We start from the raw sequence: 13,569 nt of genomic DNA, 5'->3' as shown, positions 1-13,569 counted from the left end.
GAACGAGGATTACAGGAGGGAGCCACCACATGTACCAGGCCTTTCCACCATATAACTTTTTAAACTTCATGTTATCATGACTCAGCAAAAATACTTTTTGGAGGCTGATTTTTTATTTCTGCTGTTTTGTCAACTTTATTCATTACCCCAAATTGTGAACACCCCAAATTGTTAACACCAATGTGACACTACAGTCCCATACCGCAGGCGTTGTTGATGCTTCCCTGCAGGCCAGTTACAAAACAATTCCATTACCTGTAATGAAGAGGGTACGTATTTTTCCAAAATCACCACCACCTTGGTAACTCCAAACAACTACTCTGTGACTTTTGAGTAATTTACATACATGCCTTTTTCCTATTCATAAAGTAATACTCTTCTGAGTTAAAAAATTTAAAAAGAAAAATTGCTAGTAAGTTTGCTACAAAATGTAGACAATTCATAATCGTTCTTTAAAATTATTGTATTTAAAAAATAATGGTGAAAAGGTAATTAATCAATGGGTAAATTTCATTTCCCATGAAAATGTTACATTGAAAATCATTTCCAAGCTATAAAAATGCAAATAATGACATTGTAAAGCGTCCTACCTGCACAATTAATTTATTTGCTTCAATTTATGAATACATACATTTTCATGGCTACTGGCTACAGTGATTCATAAGTGAATATTTTCCCTTGCTGGAGCCTTTGTAATTAGAAAGAAAATATATACACTGCACAAAGCCAATAAGATGTAAAGGTAACAAACAAAATAAACAAACAAAAAAAAAACTACAAAACAATTGATGATTAAAAAGAGGAAAACTATAAGAAAAACAGGAGATCTGATATATCAAATCTGTTCTACGTTAATAGTGATCACATTACCAATTAAATCTTGTTCCCATTTTCAATCTATACAAAGATACCACAAATAAAATATTTCTACCAACATCATCGATTTTAATACTAGATTATTCCTAGATTTGAGAAGAAAGTGTTAACTACCCAAATCACTCATTTTCACAACTTTCCTTAATCATAAAGGATCGTTTCATTTACTTCCTTCTTTGCTTATAGGCTCTTCTACCTGGTTAGAACCTTTCTGTGGGTTTGGAGATTGTTCTTGCTCATTTATAAAATTGTGACCGCTCCTGGATACTAGGAATGTTTAATTTCCAAATGTGGCCCCTGTGGAAACATAGAGTGATAATTGTCTCAACAGGTAGAATGCTTAAAGCTTTTAGGGGTATTTTTAATAGATTTTTAACTATCTATTTTGTTTAAAAGTTAAGGACAAAAACAATCATTTCTGATTCAGGGCAAATTAAAGATGTGTGGTCACAGAGTTAGTTCTACCTTAATGAACTTGCTGGCAGGATACTTGATGCTGTATTGCAGGGGTGGGCAGCCACAGCATATGTGCTAACGAGGGGCTGCCAGATCCCAGAGCTCGTCATTGCATGTAATTGCCCTACTTGTAGGCTGGCTAAGGAGCGTGGGCACAGCTAGTTGTGTACAAGTAAGCAACAGTTAAATGACTGGACACAGTTATTTGTCTGAAGGTAGGTAAGGAAAGGGGAGGGTGGAAAAGAAGGGAAGGGGGGAAGGGAAGAAGGTGCTAATTGTAAAAATGAAAATAGAGAGAGGATGCATATAGTCAATTTTTTTCTGTCCCAAAGTAAGGAGGTCAGGTATTGAATAGGGGCCTAGATTGGGTTAGAAAGAGATTGTGAGCTAGAGGAAGATGACTAAAGCTATCTCCCACTGAAGACTTAAAACCACAACGCAGTTGCCCTCAACTTCCCGTTCAAGATTCTTTCCATATTTATAGGTCCCTCTACTTCATCTCGGGGTGATCTCTGGCCATTCAAGTTCCTTCCTCCATCCAGAACACGCTTATATTTGGAATATTCCTTCCCCCTCCCGGTAACCAAAATCCCCAACAAACATCAATCCCTGAATGCTACATACTTCTCTTAGGTGTGGATTTAATGAACTAACCAAAATGATATTGTCAGAAGTGCAATGAAGAGCATTGGTATTTTTACAAAGAAGCATTAATTGCAAAGCTCTGGAGTAAGGAACATCTTAACTGCTACTAGTCCACTCTAGGTTCAAATCTCCTTTCCTCTCAGTAGCCTCCTCCACCTCCACAAAGTCTAGTTCAGAGTAGGGCTTCTCAACCAGGGGCTATTTTGCCCCCAAAGGCAAAGTCTGCAGACATTTGACTGTTAAAACTAGGGTGAGGAGGATGCTACTGGCGTCCAGCGGGTAGAGCCCCGGACGGCTGCTGAACATTCTAAAATGCACAGGACAGATGCCCCCAACAAAGCATCATTCAGCTCAAATGTTAACAGGGCAGAGGCTGAGAAACCCTGAGTTAAGGGTCCAGTTTTTTACAGTGTCATTATCACTCCATCCCATAGGCTTCCTCACCTGGCCAGGAGAAGCTCTAAGCTTTAGTCAATCCTGAGTCACTATGAATCATAACTTGGAACATCAGGAAATCATCTTGGGATTAGAGGAACATAGGAGTGGAGTTGTGGGCTGAAGAACACTCCACTGCGGCCTGCACTTCATTCCTCTTCTCACATTTTTAAGCCTGAGCAACAAAAAAAAGAGTAGCAAGGCCTCCTGCTGAATGCTACCAACGTGATTAAGAAAAATATTTCATTACCCTGGCCTCTATTTATGCCTCCTCCATTACAAAATAAAAGCTGGTTTATACAAAAACACAGAAACACAGATTTGCTTTTTAGATAAGGTTTTTCATGGTTACTGGCCCTGCCTTTCATGATACACTGTTCTCTTAAAGGATGAAAATAAGGTTTAGGTTATTTTCCTTTTTTTGAGCTCAGCACAAGATTATTGAGGAAGAAGAGATAACCTAGAAATATGTTCTAAGTATATTAAAGTATTACCACAATCTAATTCTTTACCTGTTTTAATTTCAATTAGCAGTTTTAAAAATAAAACACAGAGGTTATACCCGAACCCGAAGATGAGGTCTATTTAGGGGCAGTCTTCTCTGTTTTCATCTTTTCACTTTGCACCTCAAATATATTGGGGAAAATACTTCTTACAACACAAAAAACGCATTTATACATCCATCACTTAAGCAATTGTTAAATTTTTTTTTTTGCATGTGTCAATTAATGTGGTTTACATTAGTGACAGAGAAAACTATTTACCTTACATGACTCAGATATGGATGAATGAAATGATATACAAAAGGAAAAATAACAGGTAATGTGACTATGTAATGCTAAGATCACTGAACTCAGAATCAAACTTAGAAGCACCCTTTTAATTTTATTACCTACTTAAAATTTAAAACTCAAACAAAATATGTCTTAAAATATATTGAATAAACAATTCATTAATTGTTTAATATTGAATGAACAATATATTTAAAACCTATTTTAATAACTTTTTATTAAAATATATTCTTATAGAATTATGCTAGTACAGATCTCTATAGATTCTTTTCTCGAATGAGATGTAAGTCAATTGGTTAGCTTCTAAAGAAAATATTTCAAATAGTATATTAATATGTATAATATATCACATAATAGGAAAATATTTTGAATTTATGACTAAAATCAGATTTTGAGAACTGTATAAATGGCCAGATAACATATAAAATAAGAAAACCTTTACTCAAGCTATACAACTCTAAGCAATAAATTTTCATTTCATAAATGGTTCTATCACAATCAGTTAAAAAAAATGAAATACCCTCACATCAACAATTCTGCTACTCCTATGCTCTGTTAACTTTAAAGGGGAAGGGTGCCAGCCCCATATGCCGGAGGTAGCAGGTTCAAATCCAGCCCCAGCCAAAAACTGCAAAAAAAAAAAAAACAAAAAAACTTTACACCCTTAAAAAATATGTTGTTAAATTCATGTGATAGTCTTCACAGAACAACCACTAGAACTCATTTTGCAAATCGCAGGTCAATACATGTAACTCCACCTTTCATTTTGGATGGCTTTATAATAATTGCTACTATTGTTACTTCATAAGCTATTTACCTTCTTCAATAAGCACTAAAGGCCTGAGAATGAGAGCTAAAAACTATTAACTCAGCAAACTTCAAACATCAGTTTCATTCTTTGGCACCCTCATTTTCACAAGATTATCTTTTTCAAAAGAAATATCCTACCCTGAATCTTCCTTACATGAAGAACCCCGAAAGACTGTACACCAACAATCATTTCTTCCTTTGAGAATATAACCTCAATTGCCTTCTCTTTTCTGGTTTTATCATTTAAAAAGAAATGACAGTGAGTAAATGTCATAAATATTTTTTTCTCCAGTTTTCCTTCTTCCCTTGGACATGAAAATATAGAAGTAAAATTATTTCCTATTGCTAAGTGTTCAATTTTAGCTAATATCAAAAAGGAAGCTGAAAATGATGTGTCAACTTAAAGAAATGACAATAGTCATTACCCAGTTCCGCGTGCAACAAAACAATTATTGATTACTTAAACTTTATGGAATCCATTTTTATTCACAATATCCACATGTCTTTCAAAGAAAAGGCCCCTTGTGCAACACATTTATCTACTCTATGAAGCAGACTTGCCGTATTGTAACTGATGATGAATGTCAGTGTACTTTTCCATATACCACTATTATTTAATATATGCTATTCTCACAGATTATGGTGAAAATAGCATAAAATTGTTGCTCTTTCACCTGACTTCCTCCCATTTAAGTGGTAGTCCTTACACCACAGCTAATAGAAGTATGTGCTCAATACATGTTGACTAATCAATGAATCCATTTCAGCTATGTTTAGCAACTTTCATTAGAACCATATTGTTAATATTTGAGTTCAATCTCAGGCCTTGTGAGGTCACCTACATCAATTATTTTTCTTTTCTATTTTTAAAAATAACTTTTTCTGCCCTTGCAATTTTTCACAATTACCACAAATAAACCAAGCACACATTTTTCAGACCTGTGACAAACTTAGCCTCCTGTAGTTCAAGGTACAAGATAATTCATTTTAAAAAGAGTGAGTGTAGTTAATTGAACAAGAAAGGATACGAATAGCTGTCTGCTCCAATTTATAAAACAGATCAACACTGACAATTCCAAAAGCTATAAGGCCAATTAGCTTTTCCTATCTGTCTGTACCACTTACCTATTTCTGCTTCTCAAGACTGATCATTTCACTAGTTAAGGCTGTAGCAATTGTCATACCATTATTCTTTCATTCTTTGAACATAAACTAGTTCTAATAATTATTAAGCATAGAATAAAATATTATTAGAATAAAATATCAAATAATTCGGATTGTCTTGGACATAGCAAATAATGTCATAATATAGGACATTTCAAAAATTTATTTTTCCAAAATAAATACAACCCTAAATTCAACAGTTTAACAAACAAGTAGTAGTAATTGAATGGCAGTAGAAATAAAATGAAAGCCAAGATGAAAATATTATACCAAAGTCAGTTTCATTATGCTATCATAAGCAATTTGATTATGGAGACCTCTAAAACTGTCATAGATCTCAAACTATCAGCCAGATGTGTTTGTAACTTTTGAAAGTGAAACTCAGTTTCAGGACAGCATATAGAAATGTTCCTTCACCAGCAGGTTTTTTTTTAAACTTTAAAAAAAAAAAAAAAAAAGGTTTTTCATTTTATGTGTAGATGCGATGGAAGACACAGTTCCAAAGACTTTCTTAAAACATCTATCATGAGTCGGGAGAAAAACACCTAAAACCTTATTCAAGCTTCTATTAGAATCATTTTAGTCTTATTTGACACTTCATATTTCATTCATTCAGCAAATAGTCATTAAGATACTCCAGTGAGCTAGATTGTTGTGCTATGAGAATGATAGTAATGGCAACAATCAGGTTCAGCAAAACAATACGTTCATCAAAAATATTTATTACTATTATTGGAGCAAAAGTAAGCAAAATTCAAGTCCAGAAAATATCAAGAATGAAAAAGGAGATTTGAGTAAGGTCTTTCCCAACCCAAACATGACCATATTATTCTTAACATCTACATACCCTGTTTCCCTGAAAATAAGACATCCTCCGAAAATAAGACCTACTTACAGGAAAGATAAGACGTCCCCTGAAAATAAGACCTAGCGCATCTTTGGGAGCACACTGTCCTATTTTCAGGGAAACACGGTAGTAGCTGTTACTCCCTCAGGCTATAAACTAGTACTAAACTCTCTGAATTGTGAAAGAGAAATTTGAAATGAGCAACTCCAGTGTTTGTAATTAGATCTCTACTACTGTCTATTTAAAAGCCCCTCCAATCTACCTTTAAATACCAGGTTTTTAACGGAATTCTGTGAACTTCCAAGAGAATTAAGATGCATAACAAAATGAGATAAGTGGCAGTTTGGTGTACACACTTTCTCAGAATGAGTAACACTAGACTGAATTAGCTAACGCCTGGAAGTTTGGCTGAGAAATTGAGCGTTATGTCTATATACACAGGGGCTTACCACAACCTGAAAATTTAGATTCTCTGATACATTATTTTCTAGAATCCTTTCTAGGAAGCATGGAAAATTAAGATCTTTGCATTTTAACCTTGAAGAAAAGACAAATACTTGAAAGCATCCCCTTTTATTGCAGATATTCTTTCCAATTTTTTTTTTCTTTTGCAGGGGAGGGGAATGTTGATTCTGAGTACTTAGGCTATCCCTCTCTTCCAATCATTTTCTTTTTTCTCATTTAGTCAACTTCTGAGTTAACATTAAAAACCACAACACAACTTCACTTCAAAAGTGATTTTTAAAAACTACCTGTGTTGAATGAGTCTATCCCAATTCACAAGAACAGTTTGATAGTCTTATTGTAAATGGTGTACGTCCTCTTCAGATGTAGACTTCAGTATAGTTTAGACTCTTCTGACCGTGGTAGACAGCACTCTAAAATGTGTGACATGGGTGTTAAGTGTGTATCTCTGTGTATCTAGGTGACCCTCAGTACAGTGCTCACTTAGTATAGACTAGGTCCCTAGTTCCGAAATTGTGGTCCGTAGAACAGCAACATCATAATCATCTAGAAATAAGTTAGAAATGAAAATTGAGACCCAGACCCACTGAATAAGGAACTGGAGGAGGGGGCCCAGAATGTGTGTTTTAATATCCAGGTGATTCCGATATGTAGTCAAGTTTGAGAACCTCTGGACCAGATTCTCAAAACTTCAAAATTCTACTGTTATTAGATCAAGTACCTTATTTAGAACTAGCACCATATTTAATTAAATGCATCCAGTCATTCCTAACAGTCTAAATACTACAGTCAAGACTACCACATTCTATGAGCATTTCAAAATTTACTACATTTTTTACAAAGACAAAACTTATATCAGCAAATTTTTCTCAATTAAGCACTGTGACAAATGTTTGATATTATTTTAACAGTTGTGATATCCAAATTAAATCTTCTTTCTCTTCATACTTATAATGTAGGAACTTATTCTGGCTGCTATGAAAAAGAAATCCATGCTTTTTCGACAAGGAAGTGCAGGCTTTCCAGACTACTTTTCAAGACTGGCTGCTAGATACAGTTTTCTCTCACTTTCTCACTCCCCCAGAGAGAAATAATACAATGTAATTCAAAAGGGGATACAATAACAGAATTACCTGAATAGTTCAAATAGATGAGGCATTTTAGGATTTCGGCCTACATACTAACGTCAGAAAGCATGAGGTCCCTACACTGAAAGAATTCTCACCCCAAATAGATTTGGTCTGAAAATGTGATTCAGTGAATTTATTTTATCAGTGAACAACATGATAACTAATTGTTTTACCTAATAACTGTAACTCCCAAAGACAAAAGTGTTAAAGTGATACCTTTAACTTTCTAGAGACTAATATAAAAGAAATACAAAAATAATCTTTTCTTAGGACATAAAACCGGGATGATTGTCAGAGACCAAAAGGAAAAGCTATTAGAAAACAGCAGGAGTCAAGTTGAAAAGTCAGCTTTTGCTCCCCAGAGAGGTGCCTTTCCCACCCCATTTCTGTTTCGCCAGGTGATTGCCTTCCAAATCCTCCCTCCCTTACTTCCTTTAACACCCTCAGCTCAACTTCTTCATTGAAACAAATGCTCCTATCTGTTCACACCAAAATATTAGCAGGGGTTCTTACTAGCCAAACAAACAGACAGCCTATGAGAAACACTTTTTTCTTAAAAAGAAAATATTAGGAATGTACCTAATTTATTAATTTTCTCTAAAAAATAATAAAAAATCTGCCTCGGAACTACTATTTTCTTGCTCTAGGCACACAAAAAATTGCTTTCATGTAGAATCCAAAAAGCATTTATTTTACAGTCCTCAATAAAAGCTATTAAAACCTACTTTGCCATCCCACACCCATCGCGAATTTCGCCTTGCAAGTGACTAAATCTTGCACAAAGGTGACTGATGCAGCCAGCAAACCTATTTCGTTTTTAGTTTTCTACTTTCAAATATTTCCTGCCATTATATACATTTCTTAAATTAGATACTTGGCAACATTTTGTCAAAAGGCTTCCAAAAAATAATAGTCAAATGCCAAGTGCCTTTTTAAAAAACCCTGCAGACAGTACTAGACACATCTTCAAAATTTCCAACACTTTAGATCTACTTAAGCAACCAAATGTACTTAAATGTAAGAATCTTTGCAAAGGCATAAATTTGAGCAGTTTCTCTCAATTGTTACAAGTAGAATATTTATAGTATGGCCTCCCCATTGTTTGATGTTAAACCTACATGAGATCAAAGTGGGAAAAAATGGCAATAGGACTATCACAGGCAAAATCTCTATTCCTCTCCCACACTGGACAAAAAAAAAAAATACATTTTAAGGCAAGATATGTTAATATAGGTTTAAAGAAACCTATGGCCCATAATTTTTATTTTTTTTTTTGTTTTGTCAAGAGAATAAATCCCTTTGTCAAAATCCCTTCAGAGTTCAGCTACACTTCTTAGACCTAAGGTGTATCACATATTCTTGACATACATGGACCTACACTTTTATTCTGTGGAGGTTGTGTTACTGACTTAAGACCTCCTTAAGGAAAATGAAAAATAGAAAGCTCACACTGCCTCCTACTGCTAGAAAAAAAACTTAGGAGGTCAAACGTGGTCCCCCGAATGTAGAGTGTAATGAAAGCAGAGAAAGTGTCTTAGCCTGTTTTCTTTCTTTTGTAGATCTATATCCAAATCAAAACTTTGAAAGAACTGAGATATTGTCTACCACCCATACAAATATACTAGTGGAAACCATCTTCCCTAAACGTGTTTTCGTTTTGTTGGGTGACATAAATAGGAAAAGAAAGAAAATTAGTAAGTGCCACCCTACTGATGGATGGTTAATTTCCCAGATCTAAGGCTGTATTAAGCAGTTGGGTTGCTCCCCTTCCCTACCTAGAGTGAGGTAAATTGCTCCATGTCAGCAGAATAGATTGAGGGTATCTCTTCACTTCATCAGAGGACAAGGCCACTCCCAGGGCTTCCTAGAGTTTGATGATTTTCTACATATTTAAGAAGTTGGGTGTAATGTCACCTAACTTGTCAATGATACACCTTCCGACCTCAAAATCTGATAAACAACTCCTGAGGGCATAATGGTCCCTGTCCACCTCTGCCATGATACTGTGATGATACTGTATTAAATTATTAAATATGAAACACAGAAACACAAACAATAGCTTTGGGTTTGTTTCTTTAAAAATGACATTTGTATTAAAAGTCTTAAAATGAAGAGACAATGATGAAACGCATAGAATTAAAAATTACAATTAGTTAGAATTCTCTTGGTATCTCACAACAGCAAAATTTCGCTCTTTGCTTCTGGAGGAACACCCTAGAACAAATGATCAAGAAAAATTTAAAACAATATAAAAGGGAGCTAAATACCTGAAAATTTGAACAAAATGAAGCCAAAAAAAAAAAAAAGAAAGAAAAAAGAAACATTCAATGCAAGACATAGAAATTACATTTTAAAGGCTGAAAATAATAAAGAAATTCACCGAACAACAGGCCCTATTGTCCTGGCTCCTTCAGGAAGATTACTGAAAGGAAACTGGGAAGTGGTTTGGGGAATAGCAGATTCTGGGATAGAGTGGGAAGTTCACAGGTTGGCACCGGCTGGAACAGCTGAGTTTTGAAGGCACTCTGCAGACACAGGGGTGCTGGGAGCCCTGAATCACATTTACAAAGTCTTTGTACTGTATTTTAAAAAGCTTTAAAATCTGTTACTGCCCCACCCAAAAAAAAAAAAAAACAAAAGCTAAACTTAAAAAAAAAAACCACACATACACATCCACACGCACATATGCACACACACACAAAATAGTACACACAAAAATGTGCAGATCTGTAACATTTTTTTCACAGCTGATTAAAAAAAAATACTACCGTTCTCCCCCAGACTCCCCTTTGATACAGTAGGTAAACAAAATAGATTTTTTTTTCCCCCCACAAATATCAGCAGACACTTTCTGGCACCCCACACTGTATTGGCATCAGTGTTAACAGTCCCAGTTCAGATGTGCAATACTTCAGATTGGATACACTGTAACAAGAATCCAACTTTGCATAGACATCCTCAGAATCGCTATCAGTCACGCGGTTGCCCTTCCAAGCTGGCAGAAAAGGAACCCGATCTTAATTTCCAGCTACTACTGGAAAACAAGTAAAAACAAGTTTCTTCCTCTTCTCCTGCTCCTTCATATGGTCCTCCTGGACTTCCTTCCATGTACTTAAACTGGGAACTAGAAAACGGTGGTTGACCAAAAACAAACAAAAAAACACAAACCACCAACAACAAAAAACACCCTTTCCACCTTCTTCCCCTCCTTTTCCTCTTCCCCTCCCCCCCATTTTTTTTCCAGGCTGAAACTTTTGCTTGCCGGGTATCCAGCTGCCGACACTGCGCCCTCATGGCTACTTAAACCGGGAAATAGGCGTCAACCAAAATCAATGAGAACGTACATGCTGCAAAGAGCCACATTTCCACCAGGGTCTCGGATGGTTGGGACCCGACACCCCCTCGGACGCGGGGTGCGCAGGCCGCGGAGGCCGGGCAGGCTCCCGGGACACCCCGGCCAATGCAAAGTCGTATCCAATCTCAAAGTAAGAAGAGAAATCACATTGAGAGAGTCGGGTGCGTTTGGCTTTTGTGCGCAAAACGCGGCCGCGCGCGGCGACCGCGGCGCCTCAGAGGATCACGCAGCCGGAGCAGCAGCCCTCGTCGCCGTTGGGCTGCGCGGCGTAGTTCATCTGCCGCACGATCTCGGCGAACAGCTCGTCCACCGAGGCTTTGTTTTTGGCCGACGTCTCCATGAAGGGGCAGCTCCACTCCTCAGCCAGGGCCTTGCCCTCGCCGTAGGAGACCTCGCGCTCGCCCTCCAGGTCCACCTTGTTGCCCACCAGGATCATGGGCACGCGCTCGTACCGCTTCACGCGGATGATCTGGTCCCGCATGGGCTTGATGTCCTGAAAGCTCTGCTGGTTGACGAGGCTGTAGACGAGGATGAAGCCCTGGCCGTTCTTGATGTACAGGTCCCGCATGGACGCGAACTGCTCGGTGCCCGCGGTGTCCAGGATCTCCAGCACCGACGGCGACGAGTCCACCTCGATCTCCTTGCGGTAGAAATCCTCGATGGTCGGGTCGTACTTCTCGATGAAGGAGCCGGTCACGAACTGCACGGTGAGCGCGGACTTGCCCACGCCGCCCGAGCCCAGCACCACCACTTTGTACTCTCTCATGGCTCCGTCGGCGCCCTCGCCGCGCCTGCCCGGCCCCGTCGGGGCTGCGCGCCGGGGAAGGCTGGGCTTGGCGACTGGACTTGTCCGCTTCCTTAGCTCCGCAGGAAAAACCCAGGAGACGGTGACCGGGAGTGCGGGGCGCAGAGATCACCAAGCGGGAGGCGGGCGCCGAGCCAGCCGGCAGCGGCGGCTGGTCCCTGGGGCGCCGGTCCCGGGCCCGCAGCAGTCCGCGGCGGCAGCGGCAGCCCTGGCGCCGCACCGGGAGGACAATGCCGGCAGCCTGTACGAGGCGACGGCTGGAGCTTCTCGCCGCGGCAGCTCCAGAGGGCGGGGAGGCGGTGGTGGAGGGCTGCGGAGGCGGCTGCTAATTGCGCGTCGGGTCGGGACGCGCGTGGCATGAGTCCCCGCAGAACGTGCGCCCACCGCCACGGCCCATCGCGCTCTCTCCCGCAGCCTCCGCTGGGCTAGGGCTTCCTACTCGCCGCGCGCAGCCCGGCCCTCCCCGCCCTGGCGAGCATGCCCAGTGCGCGGCCGGCGGAGCCCCGCCCGAGAAGCCACGCCTGGTTTTCCGAGGGGCCGCGCGGGGGCGGGGCCAAGGGCGGGGCTCCCGATTTGAGTCCGGGTCCCGAGTGGCGCGAGTCTAGGTGCCGGGTAGGCGGAGCGAGTGAGGGTGTAGAAAGGGCCTGGGGAAGCGCAGATGGGTCGAGGAAGGCCCCTTTCTTTCACCGCTCTGTGGTTCTGGGCAAGGCCGGCGGCTTTGCGAGAAGTGGGCGCGGCCCGCCGGCTCGGCAGTGAAGCGGGCTGTCTGTCCTCTTGCCGACTCCGGTTATCAAAGGCTCGTGGACGCCATTCAGCGAGCCCGGCGGCGGGTGTGCTTTGGGGCCGGAAACTCAAAGGGCATTTCGGTGTCGGGAGCTGCAAGAGCGACGGGCGGAGCATCCACGTCCCACAGTTCTTTTCAAACTGTTCGTTACAGAAACGCTACTCCGCCGTCTCTGGCCGGCTCTTCACACTGCATCCCGAGGACAAAGAAAACTGAAGGGACTGTGGGCCTGAGACACTGGCCAGCCAGACTAGGGAAAGGGTAGCCTCGTGGGCCCGGAGCTCAGTCTGGGCGGGTCCTGCCCAGCCCCCATCCGGCTGCCGTCAAAACCCGGAGACCGGATCGTATCCGGATCCAGAAGTCTCAGCAGAGCCCACAGTCAGGGCATGCTCAGTCATAGAGCAGGTTTTGGGGCTTGGAAGTAGGAAGCTTTTGCACCATACACCCACACTCCAGCTCAAATTACCTCTCCCAGACTGTACTCATTGGTCCTGGGGTGCGAGTCTCACACCCCCAAGTGTTTTCCTATTGGCTACCGCCAAGGTTTTATCAGTTGGGTCTGCTTCATTGGCTAAAAAGTAGCCTCCGCTCGCGATTGGTTATTTATAGAGATTGAGCTGAGAGGCTGAGGCACAGCTGTTCTTTCTCCGCTGCTCCCCCGCCTCCTTCCTCCCACTTTCCCAGCCCAGTCGTTTTGAAGCTGAAGTGAAAAAAGAGGAATTTAGGCAGAGAGCTCAGAACTAAATATAGTTCTTTGTTAGTGTTTTCGAGAGAGTCAGAGTTCTCGTGCCCAGTCACGACTATCCCTTAAGGAGCAGAAAGGGCTAATTACAGTTTTTGGTCCCCACGAAACCGCAAAGTTTCCAACTTTTTTGCATGGAGGGGGATGGGCCTTGGATGAGAAATGGGCTGCTTGGAATTCGTTTCACCCGGAGGGATGGGGAGAACATCCAGTCTTGCCTGGTAGGAAGCGTCTCTGCTGTCGAGCGGACACTCGCTCCATTTA

General features: G+C 40.7%; 1 protein-coding gene across 1 annotated transcript; it reads right to left on the bottom strand.

Moving 5' to 3' along the window:
* Window positions 1-9,679: 9,679 nt before the first annotated feature.
* Window positions 9,680-12,201, bottom strand: RAP2B (RAP2B, member of RAS oncogene family). The gene has a single exon (XM_053600066.1). The coding sequence runs from the start codon at window positions 11,738-11,740 to the stop codon at window positions 11,189-11,191; it is 552 nt and encodes a 183-aa protein (XP_053456041.1). The 5' UTR covers window positions 11,741-12,201; the 3' UTR covers window positions 9,680-11,188.
* Window positions 12,202-13,569: the final 1,368 nt, after the last annotated feature.

Source organism: Nycticebus coucang, chromosome 8, assembly GCF_027406575.1.
Source record: "Nycticebus coucang isolate mNycCou1 chromosome 8, mNycCou1.pri, whole genome shotgun sequence".
Lineage (NCBI taxonomy): Eukaryota > Metazoa > Chordata > Mammalia > Primates > Lorisidae > Nycticebus > Nycticebus coucang.
This window is presented reverse-complemented; position numbering and strand designations above follow the sequence as displayed.